The 18,977-nt window shown below is 41.5% G+C and overlaps 1 protein-coding gene and 1 long non-coding RNA gene across 3 annotated transcripts in view; one reads left to right on the top strand and one right to left on the bottom strand.

The window, feature by feature from the left end:
* The window catches only part of SGCA (sarcoglycan alpha), an 86,625-nt gene extending 76,740 nt beyond the window's left edge, over nt 1–9,885 (top strand). For both annotated transcript variants that reach the window (XM_077252544.1, XM_077252545.1), the window contains exons 3-10: nt 42–184; nt 273–345; nt 2,479–2,677; nt 5,604–5,763; nt 6,155–6,354; nt 7,117–7,143; nt 9,341–9,564; nt 9,747–9,885. In XM_077252544.1, coding sequence (XP_077108659.1) covers nt 42–184; nt 273–345; nt 2,479–2,677; nt 5,604–5,763; nt 6,155–6,354; nt 7,117–7,143; nt 9,341–9,530 — 992 coding nt within the window. In that variant the 3' untranslated portion in view covers nt 9,531–9,564; nt 9,747–9,885. The remainder of the gene's footprint in view (nt 1–41; nt 185–272; nt 346–2,478; nt 2,678–5,603; nt 5,764–6,154; nt 6,355–7,116; nt 7,144–9,340; nt 9,565–9,746) is intronic.
* Nucleotides 9,886–10,037: 152 nt separating this feature from the next.
* On the bottom strand, nt 10,038–14,714 carry LOC143765661 (uncharacterized). The gene is made up of 2 exons (XR_013213440.1): nt 12,338–14,714; nt 10,038–11,432 (listed from the first exon to the last, which is right to left on the bottom strand). It is a non-coding gene; the product is annotated as an uncharacterized LOC143765661 (long non-coding RNA).
* Between the last annotated feature and the right edge of the window lie 4,263 nt (nt 14,715–18,977).

Consider the following 18,977-nt stretch of genomic DNA (forward strand, 5'->3'; position numbering starts at 1 on the left):
ATTAGTGGCACACTCTTTATGTCTTTCTTTTTTTTAACCAGGTCGACCTTCCTCCATTTCTTTTCGTGCTAATTTGATGGGGTTCCCCGACCTGCCAAGATGGTTACGCTATACCCAGCGCTCTCCCTGGCACAGTGCGTTTTTATATGGTACCCCTACCAAGCCTGGGAAGCATGTCATAGAGGTATAGGAATTACGATGTGGAGTCATTGCGGTAGTCGCCTGCGTATTTACATATTCCCCTGAAATATTTCTCAATGATTGTCTTACAGTTAACTGTATACAACCGGGACACCTTCGAAATCTTTAGAGAAAAGATTATTTTTAACATTCTTTCTGCAACAGGTAAGTGGCTCATACTACAAGAAGCTGAGATCTGTGCTGCTGTATGCAGAGCCCTTATAGATCTTGTCACTTCTTTAAGTGCCAGTTGGAGTTGCCAGTAACCTTAACATACAGTATTTCCAGCAGCGACCCCGCAGGAGAAATGTGGTATTACATAACAAATATTTAAAGCATGTTTTCAGTAAATGAGTATTGTTTCAGTAAGTCTTAGGGTATGTACACATGGTGGATTTTTTTTTTCAGGCAGATTTTGCATGAAACCTACCTGAAAAAGGGCTAAAAAAACATAAAAAAGAATGACGATATGCAAAGCAATGTCAAATAGGCTGTGCATATACACTCACCGGCCACTTTATTAGGTACACCATGATAGTAACGGGTTGGACCCCTTTTGCCTTCAGAACTGCCTCAATTCTTCGTGGCATAGATTCAACAAGGTGCTGGAAGCATTCCTCAGAGATTTTGGTCCATATTGACATGATGGCATCACACAGTTGCCGCAGATTTGTCGGCTGCACATCCCAAAGATGCTCCATACAAGGCAGGATGGATCCATGCTTTCATGTTGTTTACGCCAAATTCTGACCCTACCATCCGAATGTCGCAGCAGAAATCGAGACTCATCAGACCAAGCAACGTTTTTCCAATCTTCTACTGTCCAATTTCGATGAGCTTGTGCAAATTGTAGCCTCAGTTTCCTGTTCTTAGCTGAAAGGAGTGGTACCCGGTGTGGTCTTCTGCTGCTGTAGCCCATCTGCCTCAAAGTTCGACGCACTGTGCGTTCAGAGATGCTCTTAGGCCTACCTTGGTTGTAACGGGTGGCGATTTGAGTCACTGTTGCCTTTCTATCAGCTCGAACCAGTCTGCCCATTCTCCTCTGACCTCTGGCATCAACAAGGCATTTCCGCCCACAGAACTGCCGCTCACTGGATTTTTTTTCTTTTTCGGACCATTCTCTGTAAACCCTAGAGATGGTTGTGCGTGAAAATCCCAGTAGATCAGCAGTTTCTGAAATACTCAGACCAGCCCTTCTGGCACCAACAACCATGCCACGTTCAAAGGCACTCAAATCACCTTTCTTCCCCATACTGATGCTCGGTTTGAACTGCAGGAGATTGTCTTGACCATGTCTACATGCCTAAATGCACTGAGTTGCCGCCATGTGATTGGCTGATTAGAAATTAAGTGTTAACAAGAAGTTGGACAGGTGTACCTAATAAAGTGGCCAGTGAGTGTAAGCCGTCTTTTTTAACTTTCTTTTTTTTTTTTTTTTTTTTTTTTTTAAAAAGTGACCTGACCATCCTTTAGATAACTTGTGTGTGGAAGCTGTATCATATGCATATATAAAATAAAAAAAAATAAAAAAAAAAAGATTATGGCAGCAAAGATGTCTAAGGAGGCAACACAGAAGAAGCTTAATTGTACTGGTGGACATAAACAGAAGAGGACCTCTGTGCAAGAACAATATATGGGCCTTTTTCAGTCCAATAGATCATCATAATGCACAATTCCACCTGTTTTGTAAGTGAAAATAGGCCGCTTCCCTCTTGGGGCCTTGTGCGGCTGCACAGGCTGTACGTAAACTAAGGATAGGTTGTGAACATCAGTGGTAGGTTAGCCATGTATGTAGTCGGTAGACCTCTGCTCCGCACACCATGCAGTGATCGTTCTTGGGCACCACAGCTCTGCTCCCATTCAGCTGATCCTTGGGGTGCTGGGTTTTTGACCCTCACCAATTTTATTGTGACAAGTCATTAATATCCAAGTCTTGGACACCCCTTAAAGATCCCTGTAGGCAAACTGATGCACTATGTCTCCACTTTTTAACACTGCATATCATATAAGCGACATGTTGTCTAATGTTATTTGATTGAAAAAGACCCCACATATGGCCAAACCATCGTTTAGTGTTTCTCAGTTATTCGTCTTCATTCCTTGGACATCAGAAGAGAGAAGTGCAATATTAATCATGTGAGCTAGAACCTGATGCCCCTATGCTGATGTGATAGGCGTAACAGCTAATATGTTGTTGATCTCCACCACTCGGTGTTACACGCTCCCTCTGTTATTGACCCATTCGTCTTGTTTGTTATCTCCCTGGTATTAATGCTTTCCTTTATTGTCCTATTTCAGATGCGCCACCTTTGTATGAAGCTGAATTTTTGATTAGCAATGTGGATGTGGAAGAGATGCTCCCACCAGAAGCCCGCCACAACTTCCAGGTCCCTCTGCAGGATCTTTGGAACACCCAGCAACTTTCTGTCATGAACGTCACGTCGGCTCTGGACAAAGGGGGTAGAGTGCCGCTACCACTGCCCGGACTAAAAGAAGGGTATTTATACATATGAGCAAGCAACGATTCTCACAGCCCAACACAAATGGCTACTGACAATGAGATATTACTGAGTCCAGGCGGCTGAGATCTGAGGAGCTGCGGATTAGAGGGATCAGTAATTTGTGTAATAGCTCAAAACATATTGGGGCACATTTATAGTGCACCAAACTCTGGCACATAATGTTGCATCAAGTTTTAGACCTATTTGTTATGTTTTCATGGTCCGGGTACACAAGGCCTTGCTCAGATCCAAGTACTCAGCTCAAACCTTGGGTCTCCTGTCCTGAGCCAACTGTTTATGGGAACACTCCTGCTGGTAGATGCCCTCAGTCTGCCCACTTTTGGGTAGGCTTTACATAAACCCTGCACTGTTTTGGCACAGTAGTCTTGGGACGTTGACAAGTGACAACTAACCTTCTGTTCTTTGACTATCTAGGGGGCCATGTATTATTGCATTTACTCCATTGATGCGGATTAAAGTTCATTGCTTTGTGGTGGTTTTTGGGGTGCGCTAAAATTATTATACTACTACATTCTAGTTTGGATCTTTAATTATTGTTATTTAAGTCCATCTGGTGAATGTACGTGTTAATGTGGGACTAGGGGGTGGCAACCAAGAAAAATGAAGGACAGCATCCAATCCAGGTGAAAAACACTCGTTTTATTGTGCCAAAATGCGACGTTTCAACCCTCAAAGGGTCTTTCTCAAGCATGAGGGGGTGGCAACCATCCTCTGAAAAAATAATTTAGCTATTAGTGCCCGTTTGGCTTTACATGCCCGTACACTACTATTAACCAATAAATATACACTCCAGAAGGACACATGGATGGCGCTAATTAAAGAGAAAGGAAAACCTGCGTGGTCAGTGGTCTCTATTGGTAGTCACCCACATGGAAGTTAAGGGGGCGTGAAAACTTAGGTGAGATTATGAGTAATTGAAATGTTTTCAAATTACATTATTTACATTGTATTATAATGAAATGCCCCTTTAAAGGGGTTATCTGGGACTATTTATTGTTTTTACTGTTGACCTAAGGACTAACAGGCAGATATTTGCTAACTACCTGTCTGCTGTACTTGGCGTTGATATCTGCTGGCACAGATCACCTCTCCTGCCATTGATTCTGTGGCTTCTGCTGACGTCACGTTGACAGAGCAGCAGCTTCTCTTCCGCTCTCCTCTGTTAAATGCTGATGTCATGCTGATTGACAACATGATCTGCCCTGGCTGTCAATCAGCATGACGCCAGGCTGTCACACCCCATCGACAGAGCAGCCCAGAAAAGGAAGTTCTGCTCTGTTAATGTGAATCAGCTGAATCGCCAGCAGGAGCGGACAGTGCTGGGTAGAACAGGCAGGTAGTTAGTAACTACCTCTCTTTTAATTTTTAGGTCCTACCTTAGTAAAAAAAAAATTCCCTGGATAATCCCCATAAGAGAAATGATTTATCAGCAGCGCCACCAAGAGTATTGTAGACACCAAAACATTATCTATTTTTTTAGGCTGGGGGGCACAGCTACTGTGGATGTGATCGATGCCAAAGATGGTTGTATGCAATGCAGCATAGTGGAAGGGCATGGGGTCGCGCTAAAATCCGAAAGATACTATGACTGAGACATGCAAGCTGAAAAAATCCATCTGTTCTGGCTTTGCTTGGTAATGAGTCCCTATTCTCCGGCATTATGCTGCAAGGTTGCACGGTCTTATAGCACTTGTGCCGTAGCCAAAGTCGCCATGTAGCCTGCAACCTGTGTCTCTCCAGAAGTTAAAGGCATGTCAGAGTATGCTGAGATTTGTAGTGCTGCTGTAGCTTGGAAGCCAGAGGTCTAGACTGACCTTCCTGTTTACCAGCAGAGGTTGTACATCCAGCAACGTCCCTTTAATCCTCCCAGCAGTAACATCTGTGCAGTATTAAAGTCTGCGCTCTCAGAAAGTAATCCTGTGCTGCATTAGCCGTCATTAATGTCACTGCCATCCGCGTACGTCCGCGCTCCTGTTACTTCACAGGACGTGCCTTTAATTACATTCAGGGTAATGCCACGAATGCCATCTTCAAAGCGCATTTTGCATTTTCTAGTTAACATGTCATTGGACCTATAAGCCACTCAGTGAGGCTCTGTTGGTCGCCTGTTCCTGGGAAAGCTGTGTGACAACTAGTACCAATGCCTCAATAACAAAGCACCCAGCTTTCCTAATCCCCTGAATAGCATTCCTGCCTAGTAATGCAATGATATATTCCCTCTTTTTTATATCTCTGCTTAGCAAGGCCTGGGAGACATGGATGACGACACACACGGGAGCTGTTATAGCAGACAATAGTTATCACCCAACTTTACCATTCTCAATTAGTAATTTATATCTTTCCAGCTGCATCCAGGCACCTCTAGGGGGAGCTAAATGCATATGCATTTATACAGTAAGCACCGAGGTCAATGGGAGCTGTATACATCTGTATGTAGTGACTTCCCCTAGTGGCAGCTGTGTGTAACTGCTCCGAGAGTTCATTTCACAGACACCTTTTGTGTCCCTTTCTCCCATATGAGTAGACTAGTACTATTAAAGCGCCTTAGTAGTTGTGAGGCTCCATTGGAAATTTTGCATTGGGTCCCATCAGTTTCAAGTTATGGAGCTGCTGGTTACAGTCCTAAATTTGCCTGGACTGTCTAATTATTCTACTATAGTCCCAAATGTGGGTGGTCCTTCCTGGCAGGTTTTGCGAGCATCGGGGGCATTCTTGGGCAGGGCTTGGGGCAGGACTTAAACATCCTCCATCCCCCCAACACTAAAGTTGTTAATTTTGGACTTACCTGTAGGCCACTAACCTGCACATTTTAACAAACGATCTCTTGACAATCCCCAACTGAGCAAACGTTGATACCAAATCTAAAGATTTCACTACAACTAACCATTTGCCTTTGTACAGGGTGTTTGTAAAGGTGGGATCTGTTGTACCCTTCCCTGAGTGTCTTTACGAGACCCAAAAGCCGCAGATCCAACAACAGTGCAAAGAAGGCAAGAGACCAGTGCTGTGTCCTCAACTCTTGGCAAATGACTTCAGCATAGACTGGTGCAATGTGACCTTGGTGAGTACCATGCGTAGTACTGCATATGGCCACCAGGTGGCATAGGCTCACCCAACAATGCACAAGTTAAAAAATGCATGTTTTTTGTAAAAAATTATGCAGCGCTAATCTATTGAAAAAATATGCATGTTTATGCTGAATTTGCTATGTAGCCAATTATTTCTTTTTATATATAAAAAAAATCTCAGCAATATAGAAAATTCCTTTAATTCATCATCAATCTAGTAATTCCAATAATCCAGCCATTGTAACCAGTTAGTAATGATCTCTGATTTAATAATTATATTTTTTACTTTCTTCACAATCTCCATTTGATCATCCAGAACATTAAATAATCCGGAGTCCAAATATCACCTGATAAATGCTGAGCTTCCATTGGTTTATGTTACAGGTAGATGAGTCGGGATCCTCTCCTTCTCCTCGTAGTTTTCAGCCGCTGGAATGGGATGCGACATTTAATCCTCCTTCTAATGAATTAGGTGAAACTGACTACATACCGGATTACCTGCTGACAATGTTACTTCCCATCCTCATCGCCGTGTTGCTGTGCATCCTGCTTTCCTATATTATGTGCTGCCGCAGGGAAGGAGTGTAAGTACAGAGAAAAAAAATTCAAGAGTTGTGTTCTCCCATTGTCCATAGGAAATCATACTGCTGTATGAGGGGTTTGCATCCTCAATGGGATTTACCAGTAGAATCTGAATTGGCAGGGGTCCGGATCAATTTCTATCTCTTGGACACCTCTATTTTAAAGATAGGACCAAAACTAGGAGATTGGGGAGACATTGTTGCTTCATGAAGATGGTTGTGCCTAAGCTCAAGATGTAGACATACTGTAGGATAGTGGTGAAGATGAAGGGTAAAAGGAGTAGCATCAGCGATTATGGTGAGACAGATGCTGTATGCGGTAGATTGTGGAAGATAGTAGGGATCATTTCATGGAGGATGCAGTAGATGGGACTATGATGATTGACATGGTGTTTGGGATGAAGGCACGGTGTTAAGGATCATATGATTAACATGGTCATAATGACATGGTGTGATGATAAAGATCATGATGATAGGTGTATGGTTAGGGATAATGATGGGTGACATGGTGTTATGGATCATGATAACTGGTGAGATTTCAGGGATTATGCTGATTGGGGAATTATGGTGGTTGGTGTGATGTGAAGGATCATGATCATTGGTGAGGTGTTAGGGATCATGGTGACTATTGCGGTGTGAATGCTCATGAAGATGGGATACAGCACTGTGATCAATGATGCGGTATTGGGTATCAATATGATTGTTATTGTATTATTATACAACTTGTGTGAATTTATTCTCACACTTATTTTTTTTTATTCCAAGGCAAAAGAGAGACGCTGAGGCATCCGAGTAAGTATCAGAACTTCTGTCTTCTTCTTTAAAGCAGCTCCCCAGCAATATTAGCCTAGGCTAACAATAAATAATGATGCAGAGGATCCTTGTGAATACCTGTTTGAGTTGATGTGACATTTATACATATTTGCAAACTTCCACAGATTGTCCTGGAGGCTCTCAGGACAAAAGGGAGACTCTCCGGACTCCTATTTAAGCAAATCTCCCAGGCCATCATGAAAATGTCAGAAAACTACCTTAATTTACCAATTTCCAAGGTTTCTTGTGCCACGGAGCCTCAGGTGGCATGGATGGGGGTGAAGAGAATGTAAACTTGGTGTGCAGCATTGAAAGGGGCATGCCCATGTCACACATTTTCACCAGCATGCTGTGTGTGACACTTAGCTATTCATCTCCCAGATGTTCACTATCTGTAGTTGGTGGATCATTATTTTTGATTTCTTTTTCCTATCTGATGTGGTCAGGGCTCCCACCAAGAATTTCAGGGACACATTCAGGCAAAATTTTCGAGCCCCCTTGAGACTCACAGACATTTGACACATGTTAACTGAATACTACAATACTAATCATTAATAAAAAAAACTCACAATACTAATATTACCATACGTGACATTATACACAGGAGCTCTGTACATGGTATACAGTGTATAGTGTAATTGTACAGGTAATACAGTGATATTATACATAGGAGCTCTGTATATAGTGTATAGGTAATACAGGGATCACCAGTGACATTATACACACGATCTCTGTATATAGTGTCAGTGTACAGATAATACAGGGATCACAACTGACATTATACACAGAAGCTCTGTATATAGTGTACAGTGTACAGGTAATACAGTGACTCACCAGTGACATTATACACAGGAGCTCTGTATATAGTGTATAATGTACAGGTAATACAGGGATCTCCATCCTGCCCCCATCTCCCATATGTCCTCCCATCTTGCCCCCAGACCCCACATGTCTTCCCATCCTGCCCCTAGGCCCATATGTCCTCCCATCCTGCCCCCAGGCCCCATATGTCCTCCCTTCCTGCTCCCAGTTCTCATATTATCTCCCATCCTACCCGCAGGTCCCATATGTCTTCCCTTCCTGCACCCAGTTCTCATATTATCTCCCTTCCTGCCCCAAGCACCATATGTCCTCCCATCTTGCCCACAGGCCCTGTATGATCTCTCATCTTGGCCTCATGCAAAAAATTATAAAAAGTTTCTCCTTACCTGGCCGTGGTCCAGCGGCGTCCTCTTCCGTATCCATTTTGAGGCACGGATTCGCTAGTGCATGGCAGTGACGTCATACGCCAGCGATGTGTGCTCCTACATCATTTGCCAGTCTCTGATTGAGTGGTGGCTATTAATTATTGACTGGTAGCTTCCTGCACAGCAATAGATTTTAACTGGCCATGCATCCAAGGACGCATGTCCCAGTTACTGAATTTGCCGTATCCTACCCCTGGGCCCCTGTGAGCAGCAGCAAAAAGAGGGGGCGGGGCTGGACTGGGCTCCCCCTCCTCACTTCTGCTCACCAGGCTCCGTATGCCAGAAAAGGCAGTAATGCCCTGATGGCGGCCCTGGATATGGTTCCTTTAATGCAGATTACATTTGCCATGACATTTGTTGGTTTTCTAAGATAGGGAGCGGGAGGAGTGGTAGAGAGCAGACTCTTAATAGATTTTACTTGCTATACTGTAACGTTTACAGTATAGCATGTAAAATCTGTTAAGAGTCTACACTCCACCACAGTAAACCTTACTAAATGTTGTATCTCTGCGTCTTATGAAATTCAACATCAGCTTGTCTCTTCTCCCTCCTACATCTGATAGGTTTCTCCCTATCAGCTTACAAGCAGATGGCAGGGGAGCAGTGTGAGGTTGCATCTCATAGGCTACATTGGATATTCTAGATGGCTACTAAGATGATTGCAGTTAAGTTTTTTTGAGCTTGTGTGAAGAGGCAGCCTTGTTGACACTCCCTTGGTACCCAGCACTAGGGGCACATTCACATTTAGACCCACTGTAGTTCTGGACTGCTATCTAGAACCAGGCTCTGGCTCCAGAAGTTTCAATGTTCATTAAAGGTGGTGTTTTTATGATGCCACTCTATATTACACGTACTCTGTGTGCCCATCATGTTGTATCTGGTTCTTACCATTGTATCATTTATCATGTGCGATGGCTTGTGCTTCACAGACTCCAGCTAGTTCATCAACAATCAATCTTCTCCAACACGGAAGAGCTACGGCATATGGCTTCCAACAGGGATGTTCCTCGACCCCTTTCCACGCTGCCCATGTTCAACGCCCGCACTGGCCAAAGGACATCCCCGATGGAGTTGTCAGAAGATAGCGCCCATGTACCTCTCATCCTGGCGCAGCAATAAATGTTCTCCAGATCCTTCACCAATGCTCAGCAAGGTATATAGTGTATACAGAGGATGAAGACAACCCTATGTGTTAGTGTATGAGGTGCACAGACAGTTTATGTTCCGTTGTATATAGAAAACACCACTCATAAAAAATTAATGGTGACCTGTAATGGTACATGCATTGACATTTTATGTCTGTAATAGTGTGCTTACGTCTTTTACTTTTCCTAGGAAATGAAGTCATCCGGGAAGTTGATCTCTGAAGTAATGAATCCTGCAAAATGATGTTTCCTGCTGTAGTGTATTTTGGTATTAATGTAGTCAATGGTTACATAATAAGCTGCTAAATAAAGTTACCGCCATCAGAATATACAGTATACCAGCTAAATACCCTTCTCACCTCTCTGGGACGCAACCTCTGTGAGATCTGAGATGGTGGTCATACTGGTTGTCATCTCGCCTTCCAAGGAACAGATATAGGTAACAATCAGCTTCGTCAAATAGAAATAACACAGGATCACATAACATTTTACAATTTCGTTTATTAGATTATGGTATAATTTACAGTCAAGTGATGACAGAATAAGTAATAAAGGGATATTGTTACGACAAACTTTGCACTGCCATAAAAGACTGGTTTGCAAGGTCCTACAGCAATCCTGATAATGGGGGTGCTCAGATATTATTCCCTGTGATGAGATCAATACCTATGAAAGTTTTAGGGTGTATATGCCATAGAAAACTGTTTGGAGGTCAGACACTATGGAACATTATGTAATTATAAAAAAACTGGAAAAAAGAGAGAGGTGCCAGGACCAAGTTGCAACCCTGTTATTAAGAGCAATACTTTTATTGAATGCAATTTTAAAAAATCATACAATATGATCAAAGCAGATGCCGAAAATGCAAGTATGGACAACAAAGACAATTGTTGGGTGAGCTAGTCCAAAATAATTCATGATTATATACGAATATATGAAGGCTATAACAAGATATGAATTATCATAGGGCTGGTTCATCAATGTAAATATTAAGGATTTCTGATTATATAATAATGCAATGCAGATACCCAAGAATATATAAGGCTCAATAGCAGTAAGTAGTTGAGTAGTGGATCTATACAGGGGATTGCATAAAATATACTCACAAGAAATCACAAGTACATGGATACGATCAGCTCACTCACCCACAGACCCGACACGTGTTTCACAACAGCTTCATCACATCCACTACTCCAATACTTACTGCTATTGAGCGTTACTGCTATTGAGACTTATTGCTATTGAGCCTTATTGCTATTGAGACTTATTGCTACTGAGCCTTACTTATTCTGGGGTACCTGCATTGCACTATTATATAATCAGAAATCCTTTATACATGTTCTCTGTTTATTACATGTTCTATATTTATTGATATGGGCAGTAATGAACCAGCCCTATGGTAAATCATATCTAGGTTATATATATTCATATATATATATACTCCTGGATATTTTCGACTAGCTCACCCTCCAATTGTCTTTATTGTCTGTACCTGCATTTTCGGCATCTGCTTTGATTATATTGTCTGATTTTTAAAAAATGTCTTCAATAAAAGTATTGTTCTCAATCACAGTGTTGCACCTTGGTGGTGACACCTCTGTCTTTTCATATACATATTCATGTGCCTCATGGGAACCTTAACTATTTAGTAAAATAAAAATTTGGGCTGTTTCAGATTTATTTAATTATAAGACACACCATGAATATACAGTCAAGTTTCTTACGCAGATACGTTCCTCCATATGCTTTATGTGTTCAGTGCTCATGTGATGTCCATAATGGTCCTCCCAGATATAATCTCACATAAGGGGGAGACCAGAGACTGAAACCTCCACTGATCCGGAGGGCAAAGCTCTTATCAGGATCCCATACAGTTCTGTAACATAGGAAACTGTAAATGGTCTTGTAAATGGTCTGTAAATGGTCTTGTAAATTATTAATAGCTGATGCTGTGAAAAACGGATTGTATACGGATGACAAACGAGCATAAGATTTTCCGAGTTTTCTGTATAAAATTATGTACAATTTTTTATAGGCTCTTGTGGACGTGCCCTTACAATGAAGTTCATTGGGGTTCAATAAGTTTTTTGTGGTTTTGACAGAAAAGAGCTATTTTTTCTGTGAAATGCGACCGAATCTGCAACAGAGGCATCTTACAGATTTGCCAATGCGGATGTGAACAGAGCAGTAGTCATACACTCCTGTAATTCCCATTCATATCAATGGAGAGTGACTGCATGTTGTCACCCCCTTTTCATTAACCATTGGGACTCCCTTGTTCTTGAGCCTAGCATGAGTTCCCCACTAAGTTGACATTTAGAACATATCTATCTTCATTATGACGTATCATAACATATTTTTTAGTATTATACCCACTCAAATATTTCATAAGTTTATGTCTTATTTTGAGATACCCATAGTCATATCTACTGTATCTACTGACAGTATGTGTGCTAAATTTAGTGTGCTATATCATATACATGTGCGGATGCTTACATATGGTCACATTTTGGGGTCTATGCTGTGACTACAACATCAGGACCACCTGTTTTCCTAGTGACAAAAACTTAGATTATATCAAATAATGCTAAGGTGATCCTGGAATCTAGGTGAGGTGAGCAAATGGGGGCCCTGAAATGATAGCATTTTCACTATATCATATATTTATCTATAGTATGCATGTAAGTATATATATATATATATATATATATATATATATATATATATATATAACACGCAAACACATATCACTTAGGCAGCTCACATTTTTAGTCTTTGTACCTTATAGGGTTTCCTCCTCTGCTCCTTTTTATGCCTCAAGGACTTGAATTGTCTTCTGAAATTCTCACCATTCTGGGTTAATGTTCTGGAATCATTTGTCCCCATGTGTTCCATCCTTCTTTGTGGTCTCCATATGCTCCATCTTTACCTTTCATCGTGTGATTCAAATGTCTTTTCATGCCTCTGGAGTTGGCTTTACTTCTTCAGTTTTCTGTCAGTCTACGTCACTTGTAGTGTCTTCTGAACATTGGTTCTGTAGACTCAGCATCCCTTTCTGTATTCTCTGTTCCTCCTCTTTCTTTCTGGCTTTACTACTCCCATTGACACTATTTTTCCTTTTCCCTTAAGTACTTAATGTAGACTGCTACATCTGTATAGAACCCCCTTATCTTGACCTTCTCACTTTCAAGCCTCTGTAGACACTTCTAGACATACTTTGCTAGCATCATAGACCCTATAGAATCCTTTATCTCTACTGTAGTGCTCCTGAACCAGTGTGTCCCTAGCAGTTGTCAAACTACAACTCACAGCTGTCAGGTTATGCTGGTAGGTGTAGTTAGCAACCATTGCAAAATTACATGTCGGTGGTCACTCCTCTGAATAAATAGCTATGCCTTCTCATAGATCCTTCTCCTGTTTATGTAAACCCCACTACAACTTCACATGTACATCTCCTTTTTTCAGGCTGTTAGAGCATGCTGGAAATTGTAGTTTCAGTGTCATATGTCGTAGATCTTTGATTCACACCCACCACATCTACGTCTCCTGGTAGACCCTTCTTCTATCTCTGAAGACCTCACACCCTTTTTACAACAAAGACCAACTATTAGCAGATCCACAGGTTTGAGATAACTTCTCTAAATTCACATCTTTGTTTCCCCTGTGGACCTTTCTGACATCCCTGCAGTCACCCTTCTCTTTCTACACTTACAAGTTTTTTTTTCCAAGTTCAACATTATGGGTTTTAATCCAGAAGGGGAGCCACAGATTACGGACTTCTACTACTATCGATTAACCACATCTAAGCCTCCTAGATCCTTCTTTGTTTCAGAAGACTCTACTTCTACCTCTTCACCGTTCTTTGTATTTCTTGCTTCCCTATAGAAAGTCTGTTTTAGTCTCAAAGCCTCGATAGTCATATGATGCACCTTACCAGACATCCCTATGTCTTTGCCCAGATCCTCTCTTATTCTCCAAGTCTTCAGATGCTCTGCTCCTTCCTCTCTCTCGTCTCACTGGCCTTTGCACCTCTCTCCACTCCTGCCTCCCACACTGGTTCCTGTTTGTACAGAACACCCCACTCCCTCTCCGACATACACAATGTGTTCCCAGTGAAATACAACAAAAAGCCTTTTTATTTAGAAAGCCTGAGTCTAAAGTTCACATATGGAGAGTATCTACACTACCCTTCTCATCCAAACCACCAACATCCTAGGAGGCAGAATTTTTTAACTATTATTCAGCCAGTAAACTAACAGGGAATCCGGGTCTTTATAATAATGCAGTGTTACTTTACGTAAAGAAATTGTATAGGATGTGAAAAAGGCATCAGCTGTGAATGGGCTAAGTTTCTCTAGCAAATAATTTTCATGGACAAGAGTGGCGCGTTTAAAAAAATGCAGATCTGGTTTTCTAATTCTGAACATACTCCCAAGATTGTTACCTGTTGACTATGGGAAATGTTATAACTGTTGAGGAACTACATCACCCAGCATTCTTTTTCCTTAGAACATGATAAGCCCCTGGTTGTTTACAGTTTTTACAGTTTTGGTCTTCTCCATTCAACCACAAATCAAAATTTAGTTTCTGTTCTATGATTTTTCTTTTTCAGACTATTAGATGTGTTACCTGCTAAATATCTATTGTGATCAGCCATTGTACAGCACACATGATTCACAGTTTTGGGTCTCACCTCTGGGAAATGCACCTATCTCCAGTTTGATGGCCCCATCCAGGTGGAGATTGACCGGAGAGGATGGCTTTCTCTGTTCACCTCTGAGAGCGTTGTCAGAGGGAGCATTGTCGGCTATGTCTGTGACTCTCATAGAAGTCAATGGAGAGAGCGGTGTACATGCTCAGCTACCTCCATCTATTTGCTACCTGGATGTCTCTTCTGTCTTACCAAAGGGAGTCACAGGGAATTCATATTCTGGAGAAAAACGATGGGATCTGCAATCTGAGGATAAGCAATTTATCTCTATTATGGAAGTACCCATTTAAAGGGAACTTGTCATGTTGAAAATAATATCTGATCTGCATTCAGGATGATATAGAGCAGGAGGAGCTGATCAGATTGATATATAGTTTTATGGGAAAAGTTTCAATAATTCTTATATTTTATTCATTGAATTCCTTGGTGTTTGTATGTACTGGAGTCCAGTGGGCGGTCCTACTAGTGATTGACAGTCCGCCCTGTATGACTGCGCATGCAGAGATAGCTGTCAATCACTAGTAGGACCGCCCACTGGACTCCTATACATACAAACACCAAGGATTTCAATGAATAAAATACACGTTATACTGAATCTTTTCCATCAAACCTATATATAATTCTGCTCCGCTTCTCCTTCTCTATACTGTCCTGTCCACAGATCATACTGTATGGACAACTGGACAGATTCCCTTAAAATCATCCATAGATTTCAGTGCAGATGTCCAAACCAATACAATGAACAAGGCCAAACCATGCGCTGCGTTTCTGTTACCCTGTGTGAGTATTGCCGTAAAGGGGCTGAATACAAATGAAAAGGTGCTACTACAATATGACAGGTGCTGCTTAGGTCAAAACGAGGGGTTGCTGAATCATTGAAGTAAATCAACAATGTTCGTTTATTGAGAAATATTAAATGAACAGCGCATTTCAGCATAGCACGCGAGTGTACCTCTATAAGACTCACCTGATAATTTTGATAAAATATGCTGTTTTGAACTTGTTACAACATTTGTTACTCCTTTTAGCTCCTTTGCATTTGCAAAAGAACTGTGGTTCTCCACTAGGCTCCTTCATTCTTCGTATGGGAGGGCGACAATATTTAGGATCCCTACCGATCATACATTGTTAATAAAAGAAAAATCTGGAAATTCCTTCTAATGTAAAAAAAAAGGGAAAAGCTAAGTTGTCAAATGATAATAAAAACTTACCTATTGCCCGTGAGGTGGTATGCATTATTGTTCTAGAATTTACCCACGAAAAATGTCTCCAAAATTGTTGTTCTGCTCTCCAGCTAGACCTGGCATCTAAACAAGGATGGTCCGTTGTGGACTACAGAGAGAGATTACTGGCTTCCGTTATTACTGATGGGAGGACCACTCTTCTCCCACAATGCATTGTGGGAAGGTGTTGACAACAGAGGCCTCAGACGAGAGTATGTGATTGAAATGGACATAAGCTTGTTTAATGGGAACCTGTAGCATATATAATCCTTTACATGATAAAAAAAATGATCTTATAGATATATAGGTCCCATCATTGCAGTTCCTCGATTCTTTAGCATCCATGCCCCAATCCAGTTAGAGGTTGCCTTTTCATAGTAGGTCATTTACATGACTTGGTCTGTATCATTCATGTCAGGTCTTGTGTTCAAGAAATTCTGTATAATCCATACTAAGGGTTCTGAAAACAGCTAGTTCTATATAATCTATGCAATTCAACCAGTATACGATCATGTAGATGCCTTAGTGAAGAAAAAGGGTCCTGTTGACTTTATAAATTCCATGGATTGGGTCCTGCAGACAAATAGACGCAAGTTTTGTACCATCCATGTAATGGGTTTTTTGGAAGCATTAGGTCTAGTCTTTGCCGTCTTTGGGGTATATTGCTCTGTAGGACCCTTCCTTGGTTGCTTGTGTCTCCTATCCTGGCCTTGGCTAATCTTAAATGTTCTGAATGTGAGAGTTTTTCATCCTTCTCATCAGGTGTCATCACAGGGGTGGAGCTCAGGGTATAATGCCCCCATTATACCATGCTCTTCATACCAGAGAGAGTTGCAGGGAGACAAGGAATGCTGTGCATACGCGCTGCCTCCCTCCTCCCTTATACTACTGCAAACACACGGCCCTTGTATTTAGGTGGGGGAGCACTTTTATACCGTGTATGCAGTTCCCATGTCCCATATACTCTCCATTCAGTTCAAAAATTGTCTACTTTTATTTAATGTCCTAGGTCAAGTTCTTGTCTTCGTATAATACATCATCAATCATTAGCACCTAACATCCTGGAGTGAAATGTAATGAAATAGCCCCCTAAATCATTGTACAGAACGTATCCAATACCCTAAATTCTAAGGTTAACCCATTAAGACCTTTTCTTGGACGTTACTGGAGTGTAAAAAAAATGAGCAAGATTAAAGACACTCATTTGGCCGAGGTGTAACTAGAAGATCTGAGGCCTCAAAGCAGAATTTGGCAGAGGTAATTTATATTATTTGTGTCTTCATATGTGACAGGAGAACCTTAGGGGTCTCACAAGCTCAAGGTTCTTGGTTTGACTGATACTTCTGCGTCCTCCAGCAACATTCAAAATTGGCTACATCTCCATTTATACATCTGTATGATGACACTTTTTCCATAGGGATGATACCTCAAGTTAGTTCTAGTTCCTCAGGACCCTATGTTGTGACATCACTAAAAGCCACGTCACTGCTGTGGCCCGTGATCACGCATCCTGCTCATGTGTTGCATCATCCTGTAAAAAAATGAAGAATTCTATTAATGAGGTTTTCCCAAAATCAAATATTTTCTCCTATTTATTGATAGATCAATGGAGGTCTGACCGTTGAAACCTACAGCAAATCCCGATAACAAGGCTTTGGAACCTCAAGAACGAGGCTTTTTTGAACCCCGTCTTAAATGGCTTGTGGGTATCCATGTTCGGCCTACGCTATATTGTGAATGGGACTGCCATAAATAGCTGAGCACTGTACTCTTCTTTCTCTGGCAGTCCTATAGACAATGAATAGAGCACGACTCAGCAGAGCTTCATTACTGGGGTTGCAGAGCCCCATTTTCAGGATCGTTGTTGGTCTGCAGCACCAGTGGATACCTAAAGAGTGCACAGACATAGCATGAAGATACCAGTACTATAGATGACATATGATGGTGGACAGGGGCTCCTACAGATTTTGCACTCTGGCTTAGAAGATTCAATTTATACTTAAAATGATGCCGATAGCTCTTTGTGCACCTGAAGTTGGCTGTCCTTAAGAGATCTTTGCCCCAAGTCTCACTTGACAACAAGGATCCCTTTGACTTTCATACACGACACCCTTCACAATAATCCGGCCCAGATTAATTCCCAGCTCGGTATCTTTAATCAGCACTGTGACTGCAGCGTGGGATCCCTGTGCTCTCTCGCTGTCTGCCAGATTGCTGTGGGATTGAAAGGAGAGAAGGGATCAGATGGAGAAAAGCTGCTGCAGAGAGGCTGATTGAGCTGCAGATGTGATACTTAGAATAATTTTTCAATCTGATTTTAATGACATTTTCATTGCAATTTGCAGCCCACCAATATATTATTACTTGAAAAAGTAATCTTTCAGCTAGTTGTACAGTACTGCCTCCTTTTTTGGACTGAGGTTCCTGCTTTACATTGACATCTTTCATTTTTTCTCCTGAAATAGTATTATTACATTATTACAATACAGTATAAGAAAAGCCACATTGACTTAAAAATCTGAAAACTAACCAATCCACAGAAGACAACTTGAAAAAAGGTGCAATTTTTTGATGACTTTGTTGCAAATAAAAAACTCACTGATTGACACATATTTTTTCCCCCAAAATGTTTTCAGTAATGCAATGATAAATTGGGCCCTGTAAATTGGTGCGTATATATCCATGCATACCTAATGAGAGCAGCCATATGACTCATTGCACGGTGAGGTTTTTCCTTGCTCATATACATATACATCGTTAATAATAATTTAAAGCAAAAAAAATTGGGAGGAAAAAATAGAAAAACCTAAAGCTTGCTGTGTACTGGTATTGGCACCCTTTACATTAAATAAGTATGGAAACACATTTTGACTCGCCTGCGGTAAATCACAAATGAGAATCAACTGTGATTCATTGTCGGTGCCCATGTGACATGAATTAGCCAATGAATGACGACTTCACTGTTTTAAAAAGCCACATGGTAGGCCCTGTTCCTTTGTCACAATTGTGAAGACAAAGGAGCTGTCTGAGGACATCAGAACTGCTATTATTAGCAAACATAAGACTTCCATAGGGTATAAGCCATCTCCAAAGACCTTGGTATCCCAATTTCAACAGTGCACAATGTTATTAAGAAGTTTTGCCAACCATGGAACCGTAAAGAACCTCCCTGGACTTGGGGGAAAGAGGAAAATTGGGAAAAGATGTGTCATGGGTTTACCGCAACAGAGAGGAGCCAGAAGACCGCAGCGTGTGATTTCTCCTACCCCTGCACTGATTAAAAGCATGCCATCTTCATATTAAACGGTGCAGGTTCCTTTTAGCAGTGCAGGGGTTAATCTGCTCAGTTGAGAGCTCCTGGAAGCTTTCCTGCATTAAGGTTCAGCTGTTCACTGTTAGCCACTCCCCCATCCCATATAGTTTGGGTCCTGGTAAGCACTCATTGTCAGAGATAGCTTTTGCTGCATGGCTGGAAGTTGTTGGTTGT

This window comes from Ranitomeya variabilis, chromosome 4 (assembly GCF_051348905.1).
Source record: "Ranitomeya variabilis isolate aRanVar5 chromosome 4, aRanVar5.hap1, whole genome shotgun sequence".
NCBI lineage: Eukaryota > Metazoa > Chordata > Amphibia > Anura > Dendrobatidae > Ranitomeya > Ranitomeya variabilis.